The following is a 25,253-nucleotide window of genomic DNA, read 5'->3' on the forward strand; positions in this document are numbered from 1 at the left end:
CAAGAATGCTAGAAATGAAGAGGGCAGAAAAGAATACAGCCGATTAAAGAATCAAGTGGATAGAAAGTGCAAGGTAGCTAAGGAGGAATGGCTGAAGGAGAAGTGCAAGGATGTCGAAGGCTGTATGGTCCTGGGAAAGGTAGATGCTGCATACAGGAAAATCAAGGAAACCTTTGGAGAAAAGAAATCTAGGTGCATGAATATTAAGAGCTCAGATGGAAAGCCACTTCTAGGGAAAGAAGACAAAGCAGAAAGATGGCAGGAGCACATACAACAGTTGTATCAAGGTAACGATGTAGATAATTTGGTTCTGGAAAATGAAGAGGCTGTTGATGCTGATGAAATGGGAGACCCAGTTTTGAGGTCAGAGTTTGACAGAGCTGTGAGTGACCTTAATAGGAACAAGGCACCTGGAATTGATGATATTCCCTCTGAATTACTGACTGCCTTAGGAGAAACCAGCATGGTAAGGTTATTTCATTTAGTGTGCAGGATGTATGAGACAGAAGTCCCATCCGATTTTCGGCAGAATGTTGTTATACCAATTCCCAAGAAAGCCGGTGCTGACAGGTGTGAAAACTACCGCACCATTAGTTTAGTATCTCATGCCTGCAAAATTTTAACATGTATTATTTACAGAAGAATGGAAAAACAAGTTGATGCTGAGTTGGGAGAAGATCAGTTTGGCTTCAGAAGAAATGTAGGAACACGTGAAGCAATCCTGACTTTACGTCTGATCTTAGAGGATCGAATCAAGAAGGGCAAGCCCACGTACATGGCATTCGTAGATCTAGAAAAGGCATTCGATAATGTTGATTGGAACAAGCTATTTATGATTCTGAAGATGATAGGGATCAGATACCGAGAACGAAGAATTATCTACAACCTGTATAAAAATCAGTCTGCAGTGATAAGAATCGAGGGCTTCGAAAAAGAAGCAGCAATCCAGAAAGGAGTGAGGCAAGGCTGCAGTTTGTCCCCTCTCCTTTTCAATGTTTACATAGAACAGGCAGTAAAGGAAATCAAAGAGAAATTTGGAAAGGGAATCACAGTCCAGGGAGAGGAAATCAAAACCTTGAGATTTGCCGATGATATTGTTGTTTTATCTGAGACTGCAGAAGATCTCGAGAAGTTGCTGAATAATATGGATGAAGTCTTGGGTAAGGAGTAAAAGATGAAAATAAATAAGTCCAAAACAAAGGTAATGGAGTGCAGTCGAACGAAGGCAGGTGATGTAGGAAATATTAGATTAGGAAACGAAGTCTTAAAGGAAGTAGATGAATATTGTTACTTGGGTAGTAAAATAACTAACGATGGCAGAAGTAAGGAGGACATAAAATGCAGACTAGCACAAGCAAGGAAGAGCTTTCTTAAGAAAAGAAATTTGCTCACTTCAAACATTGATATCGGAATTGGAAAGATGTTTTTGAAGACTTTCGTGTGGAGCGTGGCATTGTATGGAAGTGAAACATGGACGATAACTAGCTCAGAAAGAAAGAGAATAGAAGCTTTTGAAATGTGGTGTTACAGAAGAATGCTGAAGGTGAGATGGATAGATCGAATCACGAATGAAGAGTTACTGAATCGAATTGGTGAGAGGAGATCGATTTGGCTAAATTTGACGAGAAGAAGAGATAGAATGATAGGACACATCTTAAGACACCCAGGACTTGTTCAGTTGGTTTTTGAAGGAAGTGTAGGTGGTAAGAATGGTAGGGGTAGACCAAGGTATGAATATGACAAACAGATTAGAGCAGATGTAGGATGCAATAGTTACGTAGAAATGAAAAGGTTAGCACAGTATAGGGTGGCATGGAGGGCTGCATCAAACCAGTCTATGGACTGATGACTCAAACAACAACATCGATAAATACTACATAACCAAAGTTATATAGAATTAAATTTCCGATCATTGGTGTCTTATACATTTTTACCGTACCGGCTATGATAACACAGATATTCATAAATTTGTAATTTTGTAGCTAAGTCCATATCGACTCCGAGCCACGAGAAAATGGGTTAACAGAATTTAATGAAAATCTGTATATAGAGTCGGGGGAATAAGAAACAACAGTCTAAGCTATAAACAAATTTATTCAGCCTGGATGAAACTGTAGTTTAGGAGAAGGTGCCTAAAATATAATTTTTAAATACCTATGTTATTGGTGCTATCATAAAGTATTACATAACAAAATTTATAGAGAATACAATTTCCGATCATTTATATTTTATTCAGTTTTACCGTACCAACTATGGTAAGAGTGGTATTTTTGAGTCGGTAGAAAACTACATGTGAAGGCCTACAATATCGAAAGCGCATAAAATGATCAACAATAACATTACATTGACCATTGTTTGTTGTGATGTTCTTTGTCTCTTATGCTGCCTCTCAATTCCAATAGATGACCCGCTGCATACCGAGTATAACAGCCTGACTGAATATTGGCGAGAAATAGCTGGGGAGTTAGAAAACTTTCTTCTTTAGCATGTCATTCCTCTGGTTCATACATTTTCTGATACAGCCGGTACATAACACACTGGTTCATCACAGTATTCCAGCTATTCGATCCCTACTCTGACGCGCTGTTTTGAACGAGCAGAGTGCATACTTAAGGCAGAGGCTCACTTAGTAGTAGTATGGCCTGGCCTAGAATAACAATTTAGGCCTATTCCAAATTATAGTACCACAATTCACTAAATAACTTGAAATCCAACCCTGAAAAGAGCATTTCTTAAGAATAGCTTCTTCCTCTTCAGTTTTATTAAATTCTACATTCATTTTATTCCAAATTAGCAGTGAAGAGGGGGTTTCTCCTCTGGTTTGGAGGGAAAATTTGCCTCCAAGTCAGATAGATTTTTCCGCCACCAGTGTAGTGAATTAAGATTTTCCGACTCATCTGATAATCCCAGAAATTAGATTAGTAAAAGGGCATAGGTTTTGCCCTGGGAGTCTCCACTATTCGACCCCCTCCCTGCCGAAAAAAGACATAGTGTTTACGGATCACGGCTGTCTGTGGCTTTGATCATTCCAGCTCTGGAACTTTGGACTGTTAGATCGGCAGCGTAGTCCTGTTCGTTAAAAGTGTGAAAATGTGTGGTTGTTCATTTGATGGAGTATTTCATATGAAAGCATTGCATTTAATCGCTCCATTCCTACTGACATCATTGTAATGACGTGTGTTTATTTCAGTTGTAAAATCCACTAAGACAGTCATTCTGAGGATGTAAAAATGCAGGTGGAGAGTGAGTGTCTACCATTATAATGAAAACTCCCCAACCTGATTGTGACTTATGGTAGGCAAGCGGCACTACCATTACAATGAAAATTCCCTAACTCGGTCTTCATATGAGAAGAGACGTTTGGTGACTTCACCGTCGCGTTTCTAGGGTAACGTTAAGAGCTACGCTATTTAATACAATCTTGCTCACAATGTGAACACTACCTAACCTAGAATTATGTATACAATGTAAAATTCCGTAGCGAAGTACGGGTACATCAGCTAGTTTTATATATATAAGTATATGAAAAAGAAAGGTTCTAATATATTTTAGCTGCTGATTGTATGGTACAAAAATATGTAGTATAACATCAGTTCATACTATGGAATTTTGATTGTTACAGCTTTGAAAGTTCATGATTTAATGGTCTTCCTTCTTAAATGTTCCATTAGTATGTATCAGAATGAGGTAGACTTGTGTGGTGGTGTTGGCTGCTGCTGCTGCTACTACTACTACTACTACTACTACTACTACTACTACTACTACTAGATTATTAACCCCAAATGGACAAATATCTACTGGCTTACACATTCTTCTGATGTCCTTTCTGCACATTTGTGTTATTACCATGAAGATGGCAGCGTAATATTGATGTATTAATGTTTTGGTCAATGGGGGTGGTGGTGGTGATGATCCAGCTAGGATATTTTGTAGAATCCCTTATTTGGCAAAGTTGAAAGCAGAAGTATGACATTTGTCATCAGATATAGATTTTTGTATTGTTGCTAAAGATATAACGTTAATTGATTATGGGAGTCCAAACTTACTTGATATACGCAGTCCAATCACATTATCATGACCACCTGCTAGTATGCAGACTACCGCCCTTCGCACCACAGACAGCAGCTGCAGTTGCTGGCATTGACTGAGTCAGGTGCTGATTGGTCTCCGCAGGTATCTGGAATCATGCTGTCTATAGTACGTGCCAGAATTGTTGAAGGATATGCTGTGGAGGAGACAGACAGCGAACACTACGATGCAGGTGGTCCCACAGATGTTCAGTTTGATTGAGATGGGGGCAGTTTGGGAGCCAAGCAAGAACTTTGGAGTCCTGATCGTACTCTTCCAGCCATGTAGCATTGCGCATTATCGTGCTGAAAGATCTCATCCTCTCGAGGAAAGACAATCCTCTTGTACGGGTGGATGTGATTGCCGAGGATGATAACTGATCTGATAACTGTTGTGGAGATCCTTCCACAGAAATGATGGGACCTAGAATGTAGTATGAGAAGATTCTCTAGATGATAACCCTGCTCCCACTGCCTTATATTCATCTAGCAATGGTTGCAAGGTGTTGGCTGTCTGAAATTTCTTGCCGAACATGTTGATGTCTATCCGTTCTATGCACCTGAAAGTGTGACTCGTCGGAGAAGGCTACCCATCTGCAATCAGCAGTGATCCAGTCGCCATGCTGTAGAGCAAATTCCTGGCATTTTCGTCATTGCACCTGTGTTAGCATGGTAACAGTTACACTCCATCTATTCCGGAGCCCTAACTGTTGCAGTAGAAATATCTGGATGCCCCCTGGTTCATTTGGATGGTGAGCTGTTCCACTGTGGCCTGTTGGTAGGCCTTCAGCACTGTCATAGTCATTGTTCATGTCCATATCAACCATATCAGTTGTCCATGGAGCTACACAGTTTCCACAACAGTTATCAGTGATGACATTTGTCCACTCACAATACTCCTTTACCACAGAAGCATGTGAATAGTTGACAAATGTTACTGTTTCCAAAATACTGCCCCACCTTGGCCCAAAAATCAGTCATCATGTTTTGCAACTTGGTTAGATCGGTTCCCGTATGCATGACATCAGGAAGTATACTGTGTACAGCCAAAGTGTCGGTCACATTATGTACCCGCTTCACCAGCCTATGTCATGGGCTACGTGCTGCAGATGCTACTTTTAGCTTGTGGTTGTAATAATGTACTTCGAATGTGTATTGTACCATGAAATGCCCGCACGATGGCTTGCTTGAAGAGCATGATGAATCTTCAATGCAGGGTCGTGTGTGGTACACTATTGGAATAGGTACAGAGAGATAGGTTTCCAAATGGATACAGAGATTTAATAAAAATTTTGATTTGTTCAAAATTGTAAATATCACCTCTACAATGATCTTCTTGATGTCTTCTGTGGCTAAAGTGACACGTACATTTCCAGACTCGACACCACGTTTCCATCCACCATAGGAACCATGAAGTCACCCTTTCACCAGTCACCATGGTAACATCCTCTCAGCATCACCATGGGAACCATAATCCCTCGCCAGAAGTTCTGTTTCTATTACAGAACTATTTAAAATAGTTTTACTTGAGTCCGCCTTGTCAATACACCTTATAATGAAAGAAAACTATTTATTTTACATCACCACTTGTCTCAGTTGACGAGTCCACAAGTCCAGGTGAGAACAAAGAGTTCGCATGAAGTTAGCACGAGGTTTGAAGGGCAATGTTTGCTTGTGAACTTACAACTTTTTCAAGACATATATCACCCAAAGTGTTAAGAGTAATTATCTTTTTTTTCGCTAAGAGTGGTAAGGAAGCAGCTGTGGCCTTAATTAAGATATAGCCCCAGCCAGCATTTGCCTGACGTGAAAATGGGAAACCACAGAAAAACATCTTCAGGGCTGCGGAGAGTAGGGTTCGAACCCATTAACTAAATGCAAGCTCACAGCTCGCGACTCTTAACTGCACAGCCAACTGGCTTGGTAGAGTAATTATCGAGTCAATATTTGAGAACTTGGAAATATTTTTGCTATAGATTTGTGATCATTTTAATATTTAGGACTTGTTCATTCAGTGTACAATTTTAACTTGAAATATTTAATAATAATGTTATTGGCTTTACTTCCTGCTAACTACTTTTACAGTTTTTGGAGACGCCAAGGTGCCAGAATTTAGTCCCATAGGAATTCTTTTACGTGCCAGTAAATCTATGACACGAGGCTGTCATATTTGAGCACCTTCAAATACCACCGGACTGATCAAAAGAAAAAATGAACATAGTTCTACAATTTAAATACCTCTGAGAAATAATCAAACACAAGTTAAATGAAAAAGAAACATGGATAAACTGAACTAACAAAATGAAAAATAAGCTATTTTTAACTGGTCAACGCATAACAAGAAACGGCCATCAATAGACACCAAGATCTAACACTGTTAAACCGTAACTCTCCTGGAAACCACTATCGTTTGTGAAACCCTCTTTAACCCTGTTCCAAATTAAAAACGAAAGAAGAATCCTCAGAACTAGCATAAATTAAAAAAAACCATGTCGAAGGAGTCTGGAGTAATTTTCCTAACGAAACTGTCTCTCAAGAGATTGATCCAATCACCAGCACAACGAAGAAAAGGATCTCATATTTCTTTCACACCTTGAGACTGCCAGGAAATTTCCTGGCTTTCACGACAACTAGTGATGAGAAATCTTCGAAAGATAGGAGGGCAATGGATCCACAAAATTCAGGAAGAACTCGAAGCAGTTGGATTTGAGATAGCAGATGCAGAGAACAAAAATAAAATTGACACCTTTCTTAAGGCTCACAAATTTTCAGCAGAAATGACACAGAAGGGCTATGGCAATGAATTGAGAAAATTATGATTGGAATGAATGGAAGAGTACTGGGCAGATCATAAAAACTAAACAGTAGAACCTTCAAAGAAAAAGTGAACATGGAACGACTCAAATGGTCCTATGTGGTCAATAATAATAATAATAATAATAATAATAATAATAATAATAATAATAATAATGGAAACTCGTCTTCGTGACATCAACAGACTAGTGTACATTTCTACTGCTAGTTGCTCAGTTTGGCCGTGCAGCTAGGGACTCGCAGCTATGAGCTTGCATCCAGGAGACAGTGGTTTCGAACCCCGCTGTCGGCAGCCCTGAAAATGCTTTTCTGTGGTTTCCCACGGCCACTTTCTTCCCACTCCTAAGCCTTCAGAAGTGGTCCTGATTGGTCCATTGTCAAAATTTCCCTAGGTTTCTCCAGAATCAATGGCCTTGGGTATTCCTTCACCAGATAGTTATATGCTTGATCCGTCTCATATACTCATGTGAATTTTTTCTTAATGACATCCCGTACTTTGTTTGTACCCACATGTCCTGGTATTGAATAGCCTTGCCAGATTATGGCAGACCTTAATTTAGGAGGGGCACATATCCTACATTTCAACTGCACTGAATTGATGTACAAAATGCCATTGACGAAACAAAATATTTGAACTGAATTGTGTACACGATTGTGATCAACATCGTCCACTTAAATAGGTCTCTCAAAGTAATGGATGAGCTCCCTCATTATTCCATCTCTTCTCTGCATTTGGGGAACGTAGCGAATCTTCTTAGGAATTCATCTTTGTCGTCCAGGACTTCAAGGGATTGTACACAAACCACCTAAGCAGGGTTTCGGCTCAATACGTGCCAAAATATTCTTCTTCCCTGGTCTATGTACCATGATTATGTTGAACTGTTGTAAAAACAGCATCTGCCGGGTTACTCTTTACTTGTTAGCTCTACTGTTAGTCGAAGCTTTGTGATCCATGTCGATAGTGACAAGATACCCATAACAGTATAACAGGGAATGTACAGCAAACTCTGTCTTATCTGGGCTAATTACTGGATAAATTTGCACTGATAACTGAAATCACGGATAATATAATATTGCGCATTTTAATGCACAACTTATTTTTTAATAATACAGAACATACATTACTGCTTGAAAATGCAATAATGTCAAACAGTTGATACATTCAATAACCTTTTTTATCAATAAACTAGGCCAATATAAAAATTACTTACAATATATACAAAAAGTATACAGAATGTCAGTTTTTGTTGTTTGGCAAACAAAAAAAAAAGTCATTAATGTTCTTCTGCTTCCGTGATTCATTTAAGTTCTTTTGAATACAAGTATGAATGTTCTGAAGTGCAGCAACATCACTATAATTAAAAACTCTCTGTTCTACATAATCTAAGAGAGTTTCAACTCTTTCCAATGCTGAAGCATGTTGCACATGTGCATTTTCCCTTTCTTCTAGCTCCTCTTCCCAGCCACTCCCTTCGTCTTCTGCAGGGATGCCCTCTGAGGTGGTGATTTCATTTGTCATTAGGTGGAAGCCTGGAAGCTTGGGTCTTACATATCCTCATGCAACCATTCTTCAGTATTTTCACTGCTTATATTTTCAAACTTTTTAATGTCAGAAATCAAAGTGCTTGTCAGATGACTCATTTTTTGTGTAGAAAATCTCTGGAAATCACACTTCATTCTATGTGTGGTAGTAATTTACACCATAGGCACATAGTCGTTTTCCAACTTTAAAGCAGCCCAAGCCTTTGAAACCAAATGTACAGCATCCTACTATGACAGTGTCTTGCAGAATGTTAATACATTGTCATATTCTTCAGTCAAGTCTCTTTCAAGTTGTGAACGGTACATTTGTTTTATTGATGCCATAACACCCTGACCCATGGGTCGGAGAATCGGTTATGTTTGGTGGTAAAAATTTCACTCTTATTTTTCCGTCACAGGAAACAAGTTTATCTTCAGAAGGATGTGAAGGAGCTTTATCTAGGAGTAGAAATGTCTTTATTGGTAACTCTTTTTGTTTTAAGTAATGTGTAATTTCGGGGACAAATTTGGAGCGAAGTCAGTCTTTGAAAACTTCTTGGTTCATCCATATGGCTTTTTGTTTATAATAAACCACCGGGATATTCTGAGTTTCATTCCCTTTAAAACATTGAGGTTTTTTAGCCTTCCCTATTACCAACAATTTCATTTTATGGCCACCAGAAGCATTATCGCAGCACGTTATTGTTATTCATTCTTGAGGATTTATGGCCTGCTGCATGTTGTTTTGCTTCGTGAACAAGTGTACAGGATAGTAAACATTTCCAGTATAAGCCAGACACATCTGAGTCAAGAGACTAATTCTCCTCTGAAACAAATTTTTCAAATTCTTGTTTAAATGCATCTGTCGCATCGGTATCTGCACTTAGGTGCTTGCCTTGTGCAGCAATTTCTCATATTCCATTCCACTCTTTAAATCTTGTAAATGAACCTGATGATGCACAAAATTAACCTTCCAAGCCTAAGGCCCCATAAAAAAATTTCCTTTCTCAGCGCACATAGCACCTAAAATTGGTATCCCTTCTGATCTCTTATGATGAAACAATAATTGTAGCAGTGCTGCATCCAAACTATCGTAAGTTAAATTTTTCATACATTTCATACAGCTTTACAGCTGCAATTTCTAGTGAATTATAAGAGTTTCTGTTTGCAATTTTTAATGTCTAATTGTCTGTACACCAGTCCCATAATCATTTGCTAATTTCTGTACTGAATCTCCATTCTCAAACTTTTCAATTAATTCAAGCTTTTATTTTAAAGTTAAAAGAACTGCTATACAGTACATTGTTTAGTGTTTAGTTCTCAAACAAAGCATGCCACCAGCACACTTACAGTCGTGAGTGCTCTCAAACTTCAAGCGTGCAGTTCACACACGTATTCAAACCTGTAAACTGGATAATCGGGAGTTTGTTGTATTATTGCCAAAACTTAAAGTTCTGTGATTGTGTAAGTCTTTTCATGGGGTATCAACTTTTGACTCATGAATGATGTGAATACTGTAGTTTGTGATCAGGATTGCTTGGGTCCACCAGGTATAGGGCTGCACCTATTCCTATTGCACTGGCGTCACACTCAGTGCAGAACGGCAATTGAAAATTTGGATATGTCAGTTTAATGCTTTCCTTAATCATCTTTTTCATGGCCAGAAATGCTTGTTCACAATCATCAGTCCACTTCCACTGATTGTTCTTAAGAAGTTGCTGTAAGGTGGAGACTGTCAGGATGTGGTTGGGACAATGCTGTGAAAAGAATTGGCATAATCTAAGGACCTGTTTGATGTGTTTCTTCCTAGTAGCTGGCAGGATTGGGTTTAATACTATCACCACTAATGATGTGCCCTAAGAATAGCACCTCTGTTTTGAAGAATTGGCTCTTCTTTGCATTAATTTTAAAATTTTTAGCACGTAGTTGCTGTAGTTCCTTGTGAATGTCAGTTTGATGCTGTTCCCAGGAATCTGAAGCAATCAAGATATTGTCCACATAAATCACAGTTAAGGTCTTAATACCACCAGATAGCTGATCCTCTAAGCCTCTAATTAAGACTGTTCTGGAGTTTTTAATGTCAGTTGGGAGGTGGTTAAAACATAAGTTACGTTTTCAAATAAAAATGCAATAAGTAATTTGCTTTTATCATTCAACCGGATCTGGTAATATGTCAAAGTCATGTGCAAACTCATGAAGAATTTCTTCCCGTGAAATTGCTTAGTGATATCCCTAAGTAGAGGAGGATGGTCATATTCCAGAATCAGTCTCTCATTCAACGCACAGACATCTAAACATAAACTGGCATTGAACTTTCGTACAGCAGCTAAAGGGTTAAGATAATGCCATCTTCCTTCGCCTGCCTGATTAACATCCTAGCTTTGTCTCTTATGTTTTTCTGGTATCAGATAAGGCCTCTTATGTGGTGATTTATCGTTGACGTTTCAAGCCTCTATTAATTAAACTCCAGTTACAATGAGTTAAGAGAAAGGTTCCCCGTAATCAATACATGTTTTTTTTTTTTAAATGCGTGATTATACATCACAATGTGGACTAGTTTCGACCATATGTTGGTCATCTTCAGCCAGTTGTAGTAAAAATTGACAAAATACAGTATTTAACTTATTATACACATAAAACAATGACTAAATTTGTACTAAAAATTAGGTAGTGCGCTTGTTAAACCATATGGTAGTATTTGTTGAACATGAGACAAACGCATGCCTGTGTACAGTCAGCAGATGTTGGTGCTATCTCAGATGCAATACTCAACAGATCCGTATTGACACAATCACAACTTTAATGCAACAGTTTACGAGATCCTACAAATGTTAATTAATCATACTAAAACTTCAATTTCAAGCTCTCATGAAACGTCGTAAGAATTATAAACTCCAATACAGACAATCAACTCTTTCGGAGCTCTTTCAAGGACAGCTTGTATTTTCTTCTTAGCACCACTCCAACACAAGTCCTATTACACCACGTTAAGGGTTTCAACTGGCAGTACGCCTGTGACATTCAAGATTGTATTGTGAATATCTAAACTCGTATCGTTATACTTCATCAAGACTTAACCAATCCAACGGAATGAATCTGGCATTCATTAAACATGAAAATGAATGAAGCCCCCATCTAGCAACAAGGATAGGAAATGTGCCAGCTGTTGAAGCCTATCACACTCCTCTGGGACAATGATAAATGTCTGATAAATGAAATGAAATGTTAATGGAAAGTGTTGCTGGAATGAAATACACTACCGCTCATTAATTTCAATAACCCAATAATTGACATCTAGTTCTCTGTAGATAAGGTATAATACTGTGGGTATGGTAATGGAAGCAAAGGAATAGTACAACAGTTGTACACATGTCATGATTTTTGTTTGTAATCATGGAGATACAATAGTATCCAACAAACAATGTAGTGTACATAAACGTTATGTAACTATCGGATATGTTTGTTTACCTATTTGCCGACGGATGCTGCATTTGGTGCACCTCTGTTGTTCCCTGTAGTGATGTGATATCTGCAGCGAACGGCAAGCATTGGTACGATACATACCCTATGGTTCCTGCTTGTCAGTTCCTTCGTGACAGTTGAAGTGTGCATATCACTAGTATGGCTCCATGAGTGGAGATATCTGTAGAAAAACGTGGTGCAATTGTAGCACTTGGCCAAGCAGGTTTATCTATTTGAAAAATTGTGAAACAATGTAGTGTGTCCATAGGGGGAGTGCAATACATCCTTCCGCCAGAAGACAACAGGTAGCAATAAGGACATGCCACAACCAGGACGACCTCGTAAAACAACTAAAAGTGATGATAAATATATCAGAATTATCAGGACGAGAAATAGATTCAAAACAGCGCCCCAATTTTGTACAGAATTGGTAGAAATGAACACGACAACAATATCTGTTGCAACAGTAAAAAGGAGACTGACTGAAGCCGGCTTGAAAGGATGTGTCACAGCAAGAAAACCCCATCTAAGGCCCATAAATAAACAGAAGAGACTTGAATGGCCTAGAAAACATCGTAATTGGACATCGGAAGAGTGGACGAAGGTGTTATTCACCGATGAATCGAGTTCTAGATTTTTGGAACCAGAAGGAGAATATTTGTTTGCTGATTTGTAGGGGTAAGGATAGCCCAGCAGTGTGTTCAACCTACAGTTAAACACGGTGGAGGTTCTATTATGGTTGGGGATGTTTTTCCGGAGATAGATTTGGCGACATTGTGAAAATAGAAGGATGTATGGATCAGAAGCAATACAACCGCATACTTCAATATCATGCAATACCAAGTGGTAATATGGAAAGGGTTTATCTTACAACAGGATAATGACCCAAAACATCAGTAGGAATACTGTACGAACTACATTCCATCAAAGGAAAAACAGAAAGTACTGGAAGACCTGGCATGGCCGTCCCGAAGTCCCGATTGTAATCCCATTGAAATGGTCTGCGATGAAGTGGACAGACATATCCGGGAAGTTAATATATCCAGCAAGGAACATCTGTGAAATATTGTTAAGGATGTGTGGAATCATATAGATTCACGATACCTACAGAAATTGATTGACCGCATGCCTCGAGTTTGTGAGGCAGTCATCAAATCCAAAGGAGGATACTTTGATGAAAGTAAAATATGATTGTGATTGTATTATATGTGTAAGGTAATATAATTATCTTTTGTGAGAAATAATGTTTGATTTGTGTTGTAAATCTGAAATACCAGGGTGTATTGAAATTAATGAGCGGTAGTGTATGACAGGGAAAAACCAGAGTACCCGGATAAAAACCTGTCTAGCACAAATCTCACATGGAGTGACCGGGATTTGAACCATAGTATCCAACGGTGAGAGGCCGGTGCACTGCCACCTGAGCCACAGAGGCTTCTCATTAAACATCATATTTAATGTGAAGTCGTTAGAAAAGATTTCATTTTAAAGATTTTTCACTTGTGACGTCATCAGGCAATAAAAATACTTTTTAAGATTTAAACTCCTGTTCATCAAATACTAACATATGGTTTAATAAGCGCACTACCCAATTTTAATTACAAGTTTTGTCATTGTTTTATGTATATAATAAGTTAAATATTTTGTCAGTTTTTACTATAAGTGGCTGTAGATGACCAAGATATGGTTAAAACTAGTCCCACATTGTAGTGTATAAATAATCACATATAAAAAAATCTATGAGTAGGTGGTACCTTTCAACTCATTGTAATTGTATCAATATGGACCAATAATGAAGATAATTTCATATGATAATTAACTCTAATCAATGGCCCCTTAACCCATTCGCATCCTATTTAAATAACATAGCAGTTCAGTGAGAAAACACATTTAAATCCCACACTATGGCAGTCGTCTGCACAGTATTATTTAAAAAATCATACAAAACCAACCAGTAAAGATTCCTTTCTGAAAATTTGCATGCATAATAATGAAGGAATAAGCTTACAAATGCTGCTTTTCTAGTATGTCTGCTGAGTGTGGTACACCTCAAAACATTCTTTTAAGTGAAGTGCTACACTACACTTTTTGCACTGCCAGCAACTTTCACTTCTCTTACTCCGGCTGTAGCACACAATACACACTTTCGTGACTTTTGTTTTCTTCTCTGTTGGGAGAATATGCATGGTAAAGTGGGCCCATGATTTAGCTTGTAATCTGGTAGGGGTGGTGCTTGCTGAAGTTTGACCTCGAACAGAGTACTCCGGCAAATGAACAGTTTCAAGTAGCTGCTTTGCAATGCTAGTTCTGAAGTCAGTGTAGCTTGTCTTCTTGTTAGGAGCGATATTGTGATACACAGTGAAGGAATTGAAAATGCATATATCTAGGAGGTAAAAGAATATTTTTCTATAACCTTTTACTGTGCGTCGCATGACAGGGAGCAAAGCTGTCACCTGATCCTGAAGGTCAACCCCACCCATTCCCTTCTGGTATTCAAGGCCACACTTGGGCTTTATCATTTCCTCCCTAGGGGTTTGTCCTCTCCTTCATCTGAGTTTGCTTGTCACTGGCATGTCAGCTGATTTCTGTTTAGTGGTGAGAAAGCAAACATCCTTGTTATCTTTCCATTTCACACATAATATACTGTTGGCAGTTCATGTCTCATACTCTCCACATTTGAGTTTAGTTTTACTGATATCGCAAGGCATATCTTTTCGATTGTTGATGGTGTGGTAACCTGGAGCATGGGAAATAACCGAAGCCACATGTCCAAACTTCAGCTCAGAATGCATACAAGTGGCATCTGTGAGTTAGTAACTGAACTACGGTACATGTATTGATATACAGCAGTGCATCGCCGTGAGCTGAGCTTGTCATTGGATTCATATGCCATGAATAACTTTTGTGAGATAGGGTCGTCAAATGATGTGATTGGGTTAAGTTGGCTGCCATTAATTTGTACCTCCTCTCTCTGTACCAGGGAATGCCCCCACAATGACCAGCAAGATCGTGTGCAGCACACTATTGGAGTGGGTACAGAGAGATAGATTCCAAATGAAAGTGGATATCAAATAAAAATTTTGATTTATTCAAAATTGTAAATGTCTTCTGTGGCTAAAAGGGACATGTACATTTCCAGACTTGATCACCAGGTTTCCATCCACCATAGGAACCATGAAGTTACCTCCTCATCCCCAGTCACCATGGAAACCACGATACTTTCAGCATCACCATGGGAACCACGATCCCTCTCTGGAAGTTCTGTTGTTAAATATCAATACACTTATACAGGGTCTCCCATATAAATACATATAATAACAATATAAATGGTCGGTTATCGAACATTATAAATTTTAATTGTCCGATACATTGTACCCATTTGCATGCCTCTACTAACTTTCGCCGGAGTCTGCATGAGTTATTCCCAGATGTCATGAAGGTTCTGATACAGACCTAGGGTACAGCTATGGATTTGTTATGGATTCTTCCTCAAATTATTGGCCAATTTTTGTTGAATTTGGAAATAACGATAGACATGTATGGCAATCAACACGAACTACTCAAATAAGAATATTATTCATGGATAATATTTAATTATACCTAAGAAGAAATCCATATTTGGGAAAAGTATGAATAATATTAATAGTAATAATCTAACAATTCACTAATTGGAATTGTATGTGGCATTGAATCAGATCATTTAATGAAGTCAAAGGTCCATTAAAAATAATTACCCACATCATGGTATATTAAAAATTGAAATTCTGTTTGGACACTTATTCAAGTCACAGTAAAGAGATACCTCCTTAATAAAATGAGATTCCCAAGATATTAAGTCAAGTTACCATAATTGGTTCCATATTCAAATTCTAGTAATAATATATTGAGTTAATTAAGTCAAAAATACTGTCTTTAAGTGTTAATGATCTTCAAGACCATATATTTGGAAAGAAAAATATTAAAAATTATGTCTTGGAATTATACATTTGTATATTTTAATTATATATTTGTATATATTCTATATTTCAGTTCATATTTTCCTTACAGTGCAATTAATTAGTCGTTTCCTCCTCGCAATAATTAACTTTCCAAAAATTTGTAAAATTCTATCCACGAATTCTAGTAATATATACTGTGTTAGATAAAATGGTATCACCAAGTTTCAAAAGGCATGTTATACTGATAAAGAAGTAAAAAATTGCTTCATAACCTGAATATGTTATTAAGTTCGGGGAAAGAATTCCTTCATGAAAAATATTCATTACTAATAAATAGAAACATGTTGAAATTTGCCGAAAAGGAAGACGTACATATCATCTACAATATCCAGCTGCTTACTGCTGCCTTCAAATCTACCATTTGACATGCAATTCATTTCAATGACCCTAATTGCGGATGAACATCCCATAACTATCTTTCAGATATGTCTGAAATTTATTATGATGACTCAAATGTTGTCTTTGCCTTTATTCCTACATAAATTCATTACGATGATCCTAAATTATACATATCAACTTTATAAGGGATGTATTCAGGAATGATGTATAAATTATGTCCAATTATGTAGAGAGACTGAACCATTTCCTTATTGAACACCTACCAAAACATTGTTAGTCTTTATGAAGCAAATATGTCTAATAAATTAGTCACATAGATGATTCTGGCGACATGGAACTTTCCCTTAAGTCAGTATATCAAATATATTAGTCACATAGATGATTATGGTGACCTGGAACTTTCCCTTAAGTCATTATCATAACCTGTCCATAATGTATCACTTCAAAGAAAATCATTGTCACCAACGGTATCAATAACTCTCATAATTATGTATCACCACCACTATTCACCTCTTATCTCACTTATTTGACTTTCTAACATAAAATATTTATTACCAGTTCATTCCAAATTTGCTGTGCTTTGGAAGGAAATAATGCAATACATATACGATGAAATATACTATTAAGAACCCTAAAGATGATTTATATGGCAGATATTTATAAGGTGATGTCTTTTAAAGAGATTACATTACAGATGACCAATCAACATGATATGCCAAAAAGGTACGATAACTTTATTTCAGTAGAAATGCATATATTGTGAATCTGGTATATATATTAGTATCTTCGAAGAGAATATCAGTGAATGAAATGTGCCTACAGTAGTAAAAGTAATGGAAGTTGTTCTTTTAATATAAAGGGTCGTCATCTTCCCACTGTTCAAAAAGGGCAACCGACGAAAATGTGGAAATAACAGAGGCATCACGCTGTTGTCGCACACACTGAAGCTGCTGGAAAAAATCATAGAAATGAGACTTAGGAATATAGTGGAACCTTTGCTTGAGGAAGAACAACATGGATTCAGGAAAGGTCAAAGTACTGTGGATCTTTTCTTTGCAGTAAAAATGCTGACAGAGAAGTACTGGGAATATGGTAAAAATCTTGTGGTTGCATTTGTGGCCATTGAAAAAAGCATATCATAGTGTTCCTCGAAACAAGATATGGGAATGTCTGGAAGACGTTAAGGTGCCAAAGTACTTCACTGACAAAGTCAAGATGCTATACTAGAAGTGCTACAGCTGTATCCAGATAGGCAACGGACGATCAGAATGGTTTCAAACAAAAAGAGGTGTCCAACAAGGAAGTGCCCTATCACCACTCCTATTCGTAATAGAAATGGATAAGGTTATAAAATCTATCAAGAAAATGGACAGTGAACCAAACGCCCTGGTATTTGCTGATGATGTGCTTTTATGGGGAGGGACAGAAGCTGAAGTTTAGAAGAAAATAAACGAATGGAACAATACATTGAGAAATTTGGGACTGAAGATGAGCAAAACAAAGACAGTGGAAATGACTATCAACAGAGAAGGAACAAGCTCAAACATATTTGTGGAAGGAGTGAAAATAGAATCAGCTTCCCACTTCAAGTACCTCGGAAACACAATCTCGAAAGACAACACTGTTAGGCAGGAAATACTCAGCAGGACACAGAAAGCATCAAACTTCTAGAGTTCACAAATCTTCTCTGGGACTGCAAAATATCACAAAAAGTGAAAACAGTCCTGTACCACACTTCGTACCAATCCTCACTTATGGTATAGAGACATGTACCCTACTAAACAAAGACTGCAACAGAATCCAAACAACTGAAATGATATTCATTAGAACCATGAACCAAACTACCGGAAAGGACAAGATCAGAAATGAAGTAAATAGGAAAGTAGCCGGTATCGAGGTTCCTATTACCAGTATTATAAAGAAATGCAGACTTAAGTGGTATGGGCACATAATGCAAATGAACAGGGAAAGACCTGCCAGAAAATAATTTGATCGTATTCTCATAGGAAGAAGATCACAGGGAAGCCCAAGAAAATGGAAAACGGTGGATAGAAACTGGAAGATCAGATGTGGAGGAGAGAGGATTCAAATGGGAGGATGTACTGGAACAGAAGATGTATGAAGACGGAAGGAGCTGGCAAGCGCTTGTACACCACACCCGGGAAACTGGAGTTGGGTGGTAGTAGTGATCATGATGTGATGATGAAGAAGAATTTAAAGGCCTGTATAACCCAGGAAGGATGATACTTCCAGCATCTTTTATAAGGTAATATTTCATATAAGGTTGTATACACGCTTAAAGCAGGACGGCTGTGTGCGACATAAGTTTGGCTGAGGCAACTACCATAGTGCAGAGTATAAGCACCATGTGTTTGATCTTAGTTTGTATGGGAGACCCTGTACTTGCCTCCTTTCAATGGAGTCCACAAATAGTGATGAATTCAATTACTGAACACTTGTCTAGGTAGACGAGTCAATAAGCACAGATGACAATGAAGAACTGAATGATTAAATGCTTGTCTTTGTTGAAGAGTGCACAAGTATAGATAAGAATGAAGAAATGAATTATTGAACACTTGTCTCGGCAGAAGAGTCGACAAGGAAAAATGAAACTAATAAATCAAAGTTATAGTTATCTTGCACTCGGCATAGTTTAAATACCGAGTCACTGAATCACTAGCCATAGAAATGAACACTAGTCTGTTGATGTAATGAAAATAAATGGGTTCCCTTTAATGTATGCAACACGAAATAAAAGTGAATCTCCAAGTATCACTTCGGCAAATTAATGAATACTTGTTATAGAAATTAACATAAGTTTTGTGTTATGCCATATAAACATGGTAATTGCTTTCTCAATGCTGACTATCTGAAGATCTTTAAGGTGGTAAATAGTGAGTTGGACTCTTAAGTTGATGCAGTCTGACTTAAACATCCTAAGTAACTGATGTCAAATGTGGCTTCTTGATTTGAATACTTCAAAATCCAATGCAATTTTCAAATAGCTCATGTGAATGAAATAAATGATCTTGGTGTGACACTTTCAAACTGTTATGGTCTTTCCTTCGAGAAACATTTAGACAAGATTTCTAGGAAAGGATTCAGATTACTTAGCTTTCTGAAAAGAAACTGCACCAAATTTGTTAGTCCTAGAACTTTGATAATTTTATTTTGCACTCTAATCAGGCCATTGTTAGAATACTATTGTGAGGTGTGGCTACCTTCTCGGCAGTATTAAATATAGAACTTGGAAAGAGTCCAAGTAAGGTTCATGAAATGGATCAGCTACGAAGGCTTGGGTGTTTCTCTCTCTTCATCCGATTACAAGTTTTTTAGTGAGAATGAGTATGAGGACATTGCACTCATGCTGTAGATGTACCAATGCCCTCTTTCTTTATAAGTGTCTGTCGAATAGAGTGGATTGCTCAGCATTGTTGGAGTTGATTCCATTACATGTTCCTCACTGCAATACTAGGCAAAGGTATATTTTCCATCTGCCTAATGTGAGAACTGTGGCTCGGGCAAACTCATGGCTGCTGAGGGCACTAAAATCACTGAATAAAGTGGGTGAATCAGTGGACCTTTTTCACTCACACCACTCTAAAATTAGATATGCCCTAACGATCTCAAGGCCGTAAGATCCTCTCTGTATAATATGTGTATTTAAATATCTCTAGATTTAGTTTAATATTGGCAATTATTTTAGAAAATTAGTTTTTATTTTTTTAAGGTGTTGTATAAATATGTCTATATAAACATCTCTTAGCTTAACCTTGGTAATGATTTTAAGCAAATAGGATTATTTAATGTGTACTTGTTGTATATAGTGTTTTATTCAATCGTCTGTAATTGGATAAATAACATGTTGAAAATAAAAATTCTAGCTCTCTATCTATATTCACTCTGCAAAATAAAGACTCCCTTGCGTTGTCTTGGTGACAGACTTTGTTGCAAAAAATAAATAAAATAAAAATAATAAATCAGAAGTTAAATGAGCTCACCAGACAAAAAATTAGTCACCCTGGAGATATCATTACAAGCATTATTTAATACCGTGTAACTCCGCCTCTGGACTTGATAACTGCCTGGATTCGTTTAGGAAGTGAATCCACAAGGTTGTGCAGGTACGTTGCATGCAGGTTAAGCCACCCACTAAAGATTTGACTGCGCAATTCCACCATATTGTGGGGATGCTGATGTTGGCATTTTACCTGCTGTTCCAACATTTCCCACAGATTTTCAATGGGGTTCAAGTCAGGCGATTTTGCAGGCCAATTGAGATGTAATAGGGTGGGGGCGTGTTCATAAAACCATTCACATATGCGTCCAGGCCGATGAGCTTTGCTGTTGTCATCTTGAAAGATCGGGGTACCAATAGCATACTCATCATGCAGATGTTGACTGAAAGGCAACATCCCCAAAATATCACAGACCCACCTCTGGCTTGAACCTGACCATGCTCACATACAGGATGAAATGCTTCATTTGGCCTTCAGTGCACTCGACGATGTGTGTCATTGGAATACAGGCAAAAACCTGATTTGTCAGACCACATTACATTCCGCCAGTCAGCTACTGTCCACGTTTGATGATTTCTAGCTTATTGAAGACGACGCAGCTTTATGTTCCTATGTGAGCAATGGCCTTTTGTGAGGTGACCGACTCCAGATGTTCATTGCATGCAGTTCCTGTCACAATGTTCTCTCCCTAACAGGTTGGGATGGACCTTCGTTCACTGACTGCAGCAATTCCTGTCTGTTTTGGAAGCGATTTTGATTCACAAGCCGTGAAATGCATCTTCGGCCCCTCTCAGTCAGGATCTTTTTTCAACCAGAATTATGATGTCGTGTTTCGTGGCCATGTATAGTACACCACTACTTACAGATACGTTGAACAGTCCGCTGCGAAACACCAAAAATCCAGCAACTTCACGCACCTTATGGCCATGGGCACGGCCAAACACCATTGCCCCCTCTTTTCCACTCTGCCACATCCTTACATCTACCCATGTTGACGTACACTGTCCGCTTGAAACATCAGTGTCTCATTGATCGCTACTGCCTTATGCTCACGTAGAAGCGGTGTGCATGCGGTTGTGCATGAGACTCATTCGCTGCGCCATCTGTACAGGCTTAACGATCCATCTGCGTGTGCGCACTGGGGTGACTAATTTTTGGTCCAGTGAGCTTATTTTCACTGTTTAAAGAACATAAATTCTTGAACACCAATTTTTAGCACAGAATCATTTGTTGTTCAAACCCCCAAAGTGAGAGTTGACGTGAATGAAACATTTAACACTGCAGAAATGCTCTTTCTCAAGTCTTAGCTTGATAAATTATTTAAACACTCAACATAAATATCGCTAACCTTGCGGTTAGGGGCACGCAGCTGTAAGCTTGCATTCGGGAGATAGTTGGTTCAAAACCTACTGTTGGCAGCCCTGAAGATGGTTTTCCATGGTTTCCTATTTTCACACCAGGCAAATGCTGAGGTTGTACCATAATTATAGTCACATCCACTTCTTTCCCACTCCTAGTAATATCCTACCCCTATCTGTGTTGGTGCGATGTATAGCAACTTGTAAAAATATATATATATCTCAAGTTGAAATTGTATACACTGTACAATGAACAAGTCCTAAATACAGAAATTATTTCAAGTCGACAAACAAAATATTTTTTAAGCCCTCAGATATTGACTCTATAATTGTCCGGTGGTTACTTCCATATGTGTCAGTCCCTACCATGACCTTGTCTCAGAAGATCGTACTTTCGTATTTGTTCAGGACTTTTGTTGTGTCCCAAACACATCACATGATTGAATTAAGGAGTTTGTATGTTTCTTTATCTTCAGAAGTGATGAATACGGTGTGATATAACTGATGGTAGAAGGCAAGATAGAAGAGAAATGTGGACATGGGCAGAGAAGATTATCCTGGACGTAGAACCTCTGACAGTGGTCAGAGTCTGTATGAGCGTCTCTAGATTTAGCTTAACCTTGGTAATTATTTTAGGAAATTAGTTTTATTTATTTAAGGTGTATTTGTTGTGTATAGTGTTTTTTTCAATCACCCGTAGTTGGGTAAATTGAAAAGGTGGACCTTAAAAATAAAATATTTAACTATTATTGTGATCATAGTTCAACATGGATCAATCATCATGAAATTTATATCTTTTGATTGTGGTCCAACATCCATGATACAACAACTCTGATACGGGAAACACAAGAAAGGAAAAATTACTCCATGATGGACGCAAACCTATTGTAAGGAGATGGGACGAAAAGAAGAAAAAGATGAAAATGGTGATATTTCTTCACTTGACACATTATCATATTCGTTGTGCCCTGCAGAACTAATCACCTTAGTTGATAATATTGTATGTATGAGTATTAATCTGATCTATGAATGATACAGAATTATTTAATTGTCCTTTTAACTCTTTAGATGCATATTTACTAGTGTGGATTTTCTACTTTCTTGTAGGCATCCAGTTAGCAGCCAGCAACGGCGACAATACCAAGGTGGTTGTCGTTTTGTTTGGAATTTAGATACAGGTTTGTATTCTGTAGTGGATACAAAGGAACTAACTGAAGTTGAAGAATACATAGATGAGAAAGAACCATGGAATCCTGCAAGAGAGATGGCTAGAGAAATGAGAGAAAATCTGCCGCATATACCCCTTAGTCACATGGTACGCTACATCTGCAATAAACCTGCATTGAGAGGTGAGAATGTTCATTTCAGTTCAGATGCTCATTTTCATAAATACAGAATATGTCAAAATTGTGTTCATCTGTAAATGAGAAAAATTGTGTATCCCAATGCCTGCTGTTTACATTGCTCTGGATCAGTGGTTGAGTGTTGGCCTCGAAATCCTAAGAGCTCAGGGCACTACCAGGCACAGGCAGTCAGATATTTGAAAGGTAGGAAAAAGTCCATCACTTGTATGCTGATGACAAGTAAAAGATCTCTGGTATCACATTTGGTGTTGACCCAAAAAAATTAATTGGAATTCTGTTATAGATAGCAAGTAGAGGTTTTTAATGGAAGTAAAATTGAATGTTGATAGACACACAGGCTGCCTAAGCAACATCAGTTCAGAATGCCTTCCTATGGTAACTGTGGCCATGTTATTGTAGTTGTTGTTTCTTTAGGTCACAGACTTCAAATCTGGTACATTTGCATAATTACGAAGGTTGGAACTTAAATAGTGGCAACTATTTATTTACAACAGGTACAAGAGAGTTACATGTTAGCAACCTTTACTGTCCTTCAATGTAGTCACCAGCATTGTGTATAACCCATTTCCTGCGATGTGGAAGTCTTAGTTTACCTTTAGCAGAGCCTGTTCTGTTGATGGTGCGAATGGAGCGGTCTGCTGCCTGTTGAATCTCTGCACAGTTCTGAAGTGAATTCTCACGAATCGTCTGGGTTCGATCACTGTCCAGTAATCCGGCAAGAGTATGCACTACTTCTTCACTCGTAGGACGACCTGCCCGATGAATGTCCGCCACAGTTTGCCGACCATCGTTTAAGGCTTTTACCCAATGTGCCACTGTTCTGTAAGGCAATGCAGATTCCCTGCAAGCCTCTTGAAGATCTTGATGACACTGTCGTTCAGTACGACCTCTGGCACATTCACTCTTGATCCAACTCCGTTGTTCCTGTGTGGAAAACATAGTGACAGCGTTACGTTAGACAGCTATCTCACAAGTGACTGTGTTTCTCTCGCTTGTGCGCACGCAGGTGATGTGGGAAGGGCGAGTCTATTTGCTCTGAAGTAAGGTAGGTATGTAACCAATGTGTGTTATCAGGGACAATATTAGATTCCGTTGCATAGCGTCTCCACAGCATTGTTGCCACTATATAAGTTCCAACCCTCGTATATGGATGAATAATATCAAGCACAATCATATTTCAATACCATAAATCGCTATTCCCTAATTCCGTACTGAACTTTTGTTGAGGAACTTGTGCATAATTCTACAGGTGCACGGAACTACTGTCAGAGAGAGGGTCAATTGAAGCTTCTTCAAGGACTGTTTAATGTTTTTATGCATCGGTCCTGTTTCTCCAATTACAACTGGTATTTACTTGGTCCACTTGCCACTGATCAACATTTTGTGCTGGAACCTGATTTTTTTTTTTCTCTCTCTCTCTCTGTTCATAAGTAGAATGCATTTTTGAAATACAGGACACTGCAAAATCAACGATCCAAACATGTTTGGCATTGTGGTACCATAGTATGATATCTGGTCTGTTATGTACCACATTTCTGTCAGTCAAGATGCTCCTCTCCCAGTATAACTTCTATTCTGATGTTTTGTGATACATTGGCTGGTGTGTATGAGTAACACTGTTCCACTGGTCTTAAGACCAAATCATATTTGATGGTGACTGCACAATGTATGGTCTGCTAATAAGATTGTGTTTCTCCTTGTAATCCGTGGATACCAACTGTGAACATTCTGTTAGTAATGTGTTCTTTTACAGGTATGTTATAGTGTTACGTTATAGTGTTCTGAATTGATGCTGAATAAGAATGATTTGTTAAGAATGAGGCCATGTTTTCCAGAGTTGACTTAGTTAAATGTAACAAAGGCTTTTCAGTCTGTCAAACACACAGCAAATGCAATGTAAATTATAACACTGTAAACATACCTGTAATGTTAGTGTATGTTAGTGTGTATTTTACAGGTATGTTTATAGTGTTATAATTTACATTGCATTTGCTATGTGTTTGACAGACTGAAAAGCCTTTGTTGCATTTGAATAAGAATGGCTTCCTTCTTAACAATCACGATTTCAATAACTCAGAAATACCTTTGGAAACCAATAAATCTTCAGTGTACTAGTACTGAAAATGTAAAACTTTTGGTCATATAATTGTGATCTTTTTCAAAATCAGGCCACTTTATAAATAGCATATATGTAAAATTGAAACCCATTTATTTATTTATTTATTTATTTATTTATTTATTTATTTATTTTTGTTGTTGTTTGGAACATCGGTCTAAAACTGGTTTGATGCAGCCTTCCATGCTACCCTAT

At 38.0% G+C, this 25,253-nt stretch overlaps 1 protein-coding gene across 1 annotated transcript in view; it reads left to right on the top strand.

Moving 5' to 3' along the window:
- LOC136874673 (uncharacterized) overlaps nt 1-25,253 on the top strand; it is a 158,735-nt gene that overhangs the window by 98,285 nt on the left and 35,197 nt on the right. The window contains exon 9 of the mRNA XM_067148314.2: nt 22,686-22,927. Within this exon, the coding sequence (XP_067004415.2) occupies nt 22,686-22,927 (242 nt within the window). The remainder of the gene's footprint in view (nt 1-22,685; nt 22,928-25,253) is intronic.

Source organism: Anabrus simplex, chromosome 1 (assembly GCF_040414725.1).
Source record: "Anabrus simplex isolate iqAnaSimp1 chromosome 1, ASM4041472v1, whole genome shotgun sequence".
Taxonomy (NCBI): Eukaryota; Metazoa; Arthropoda; class Insecta; order Orthoptera; family Tettigoniidae; genus Anabrus; species Anabrus simplex.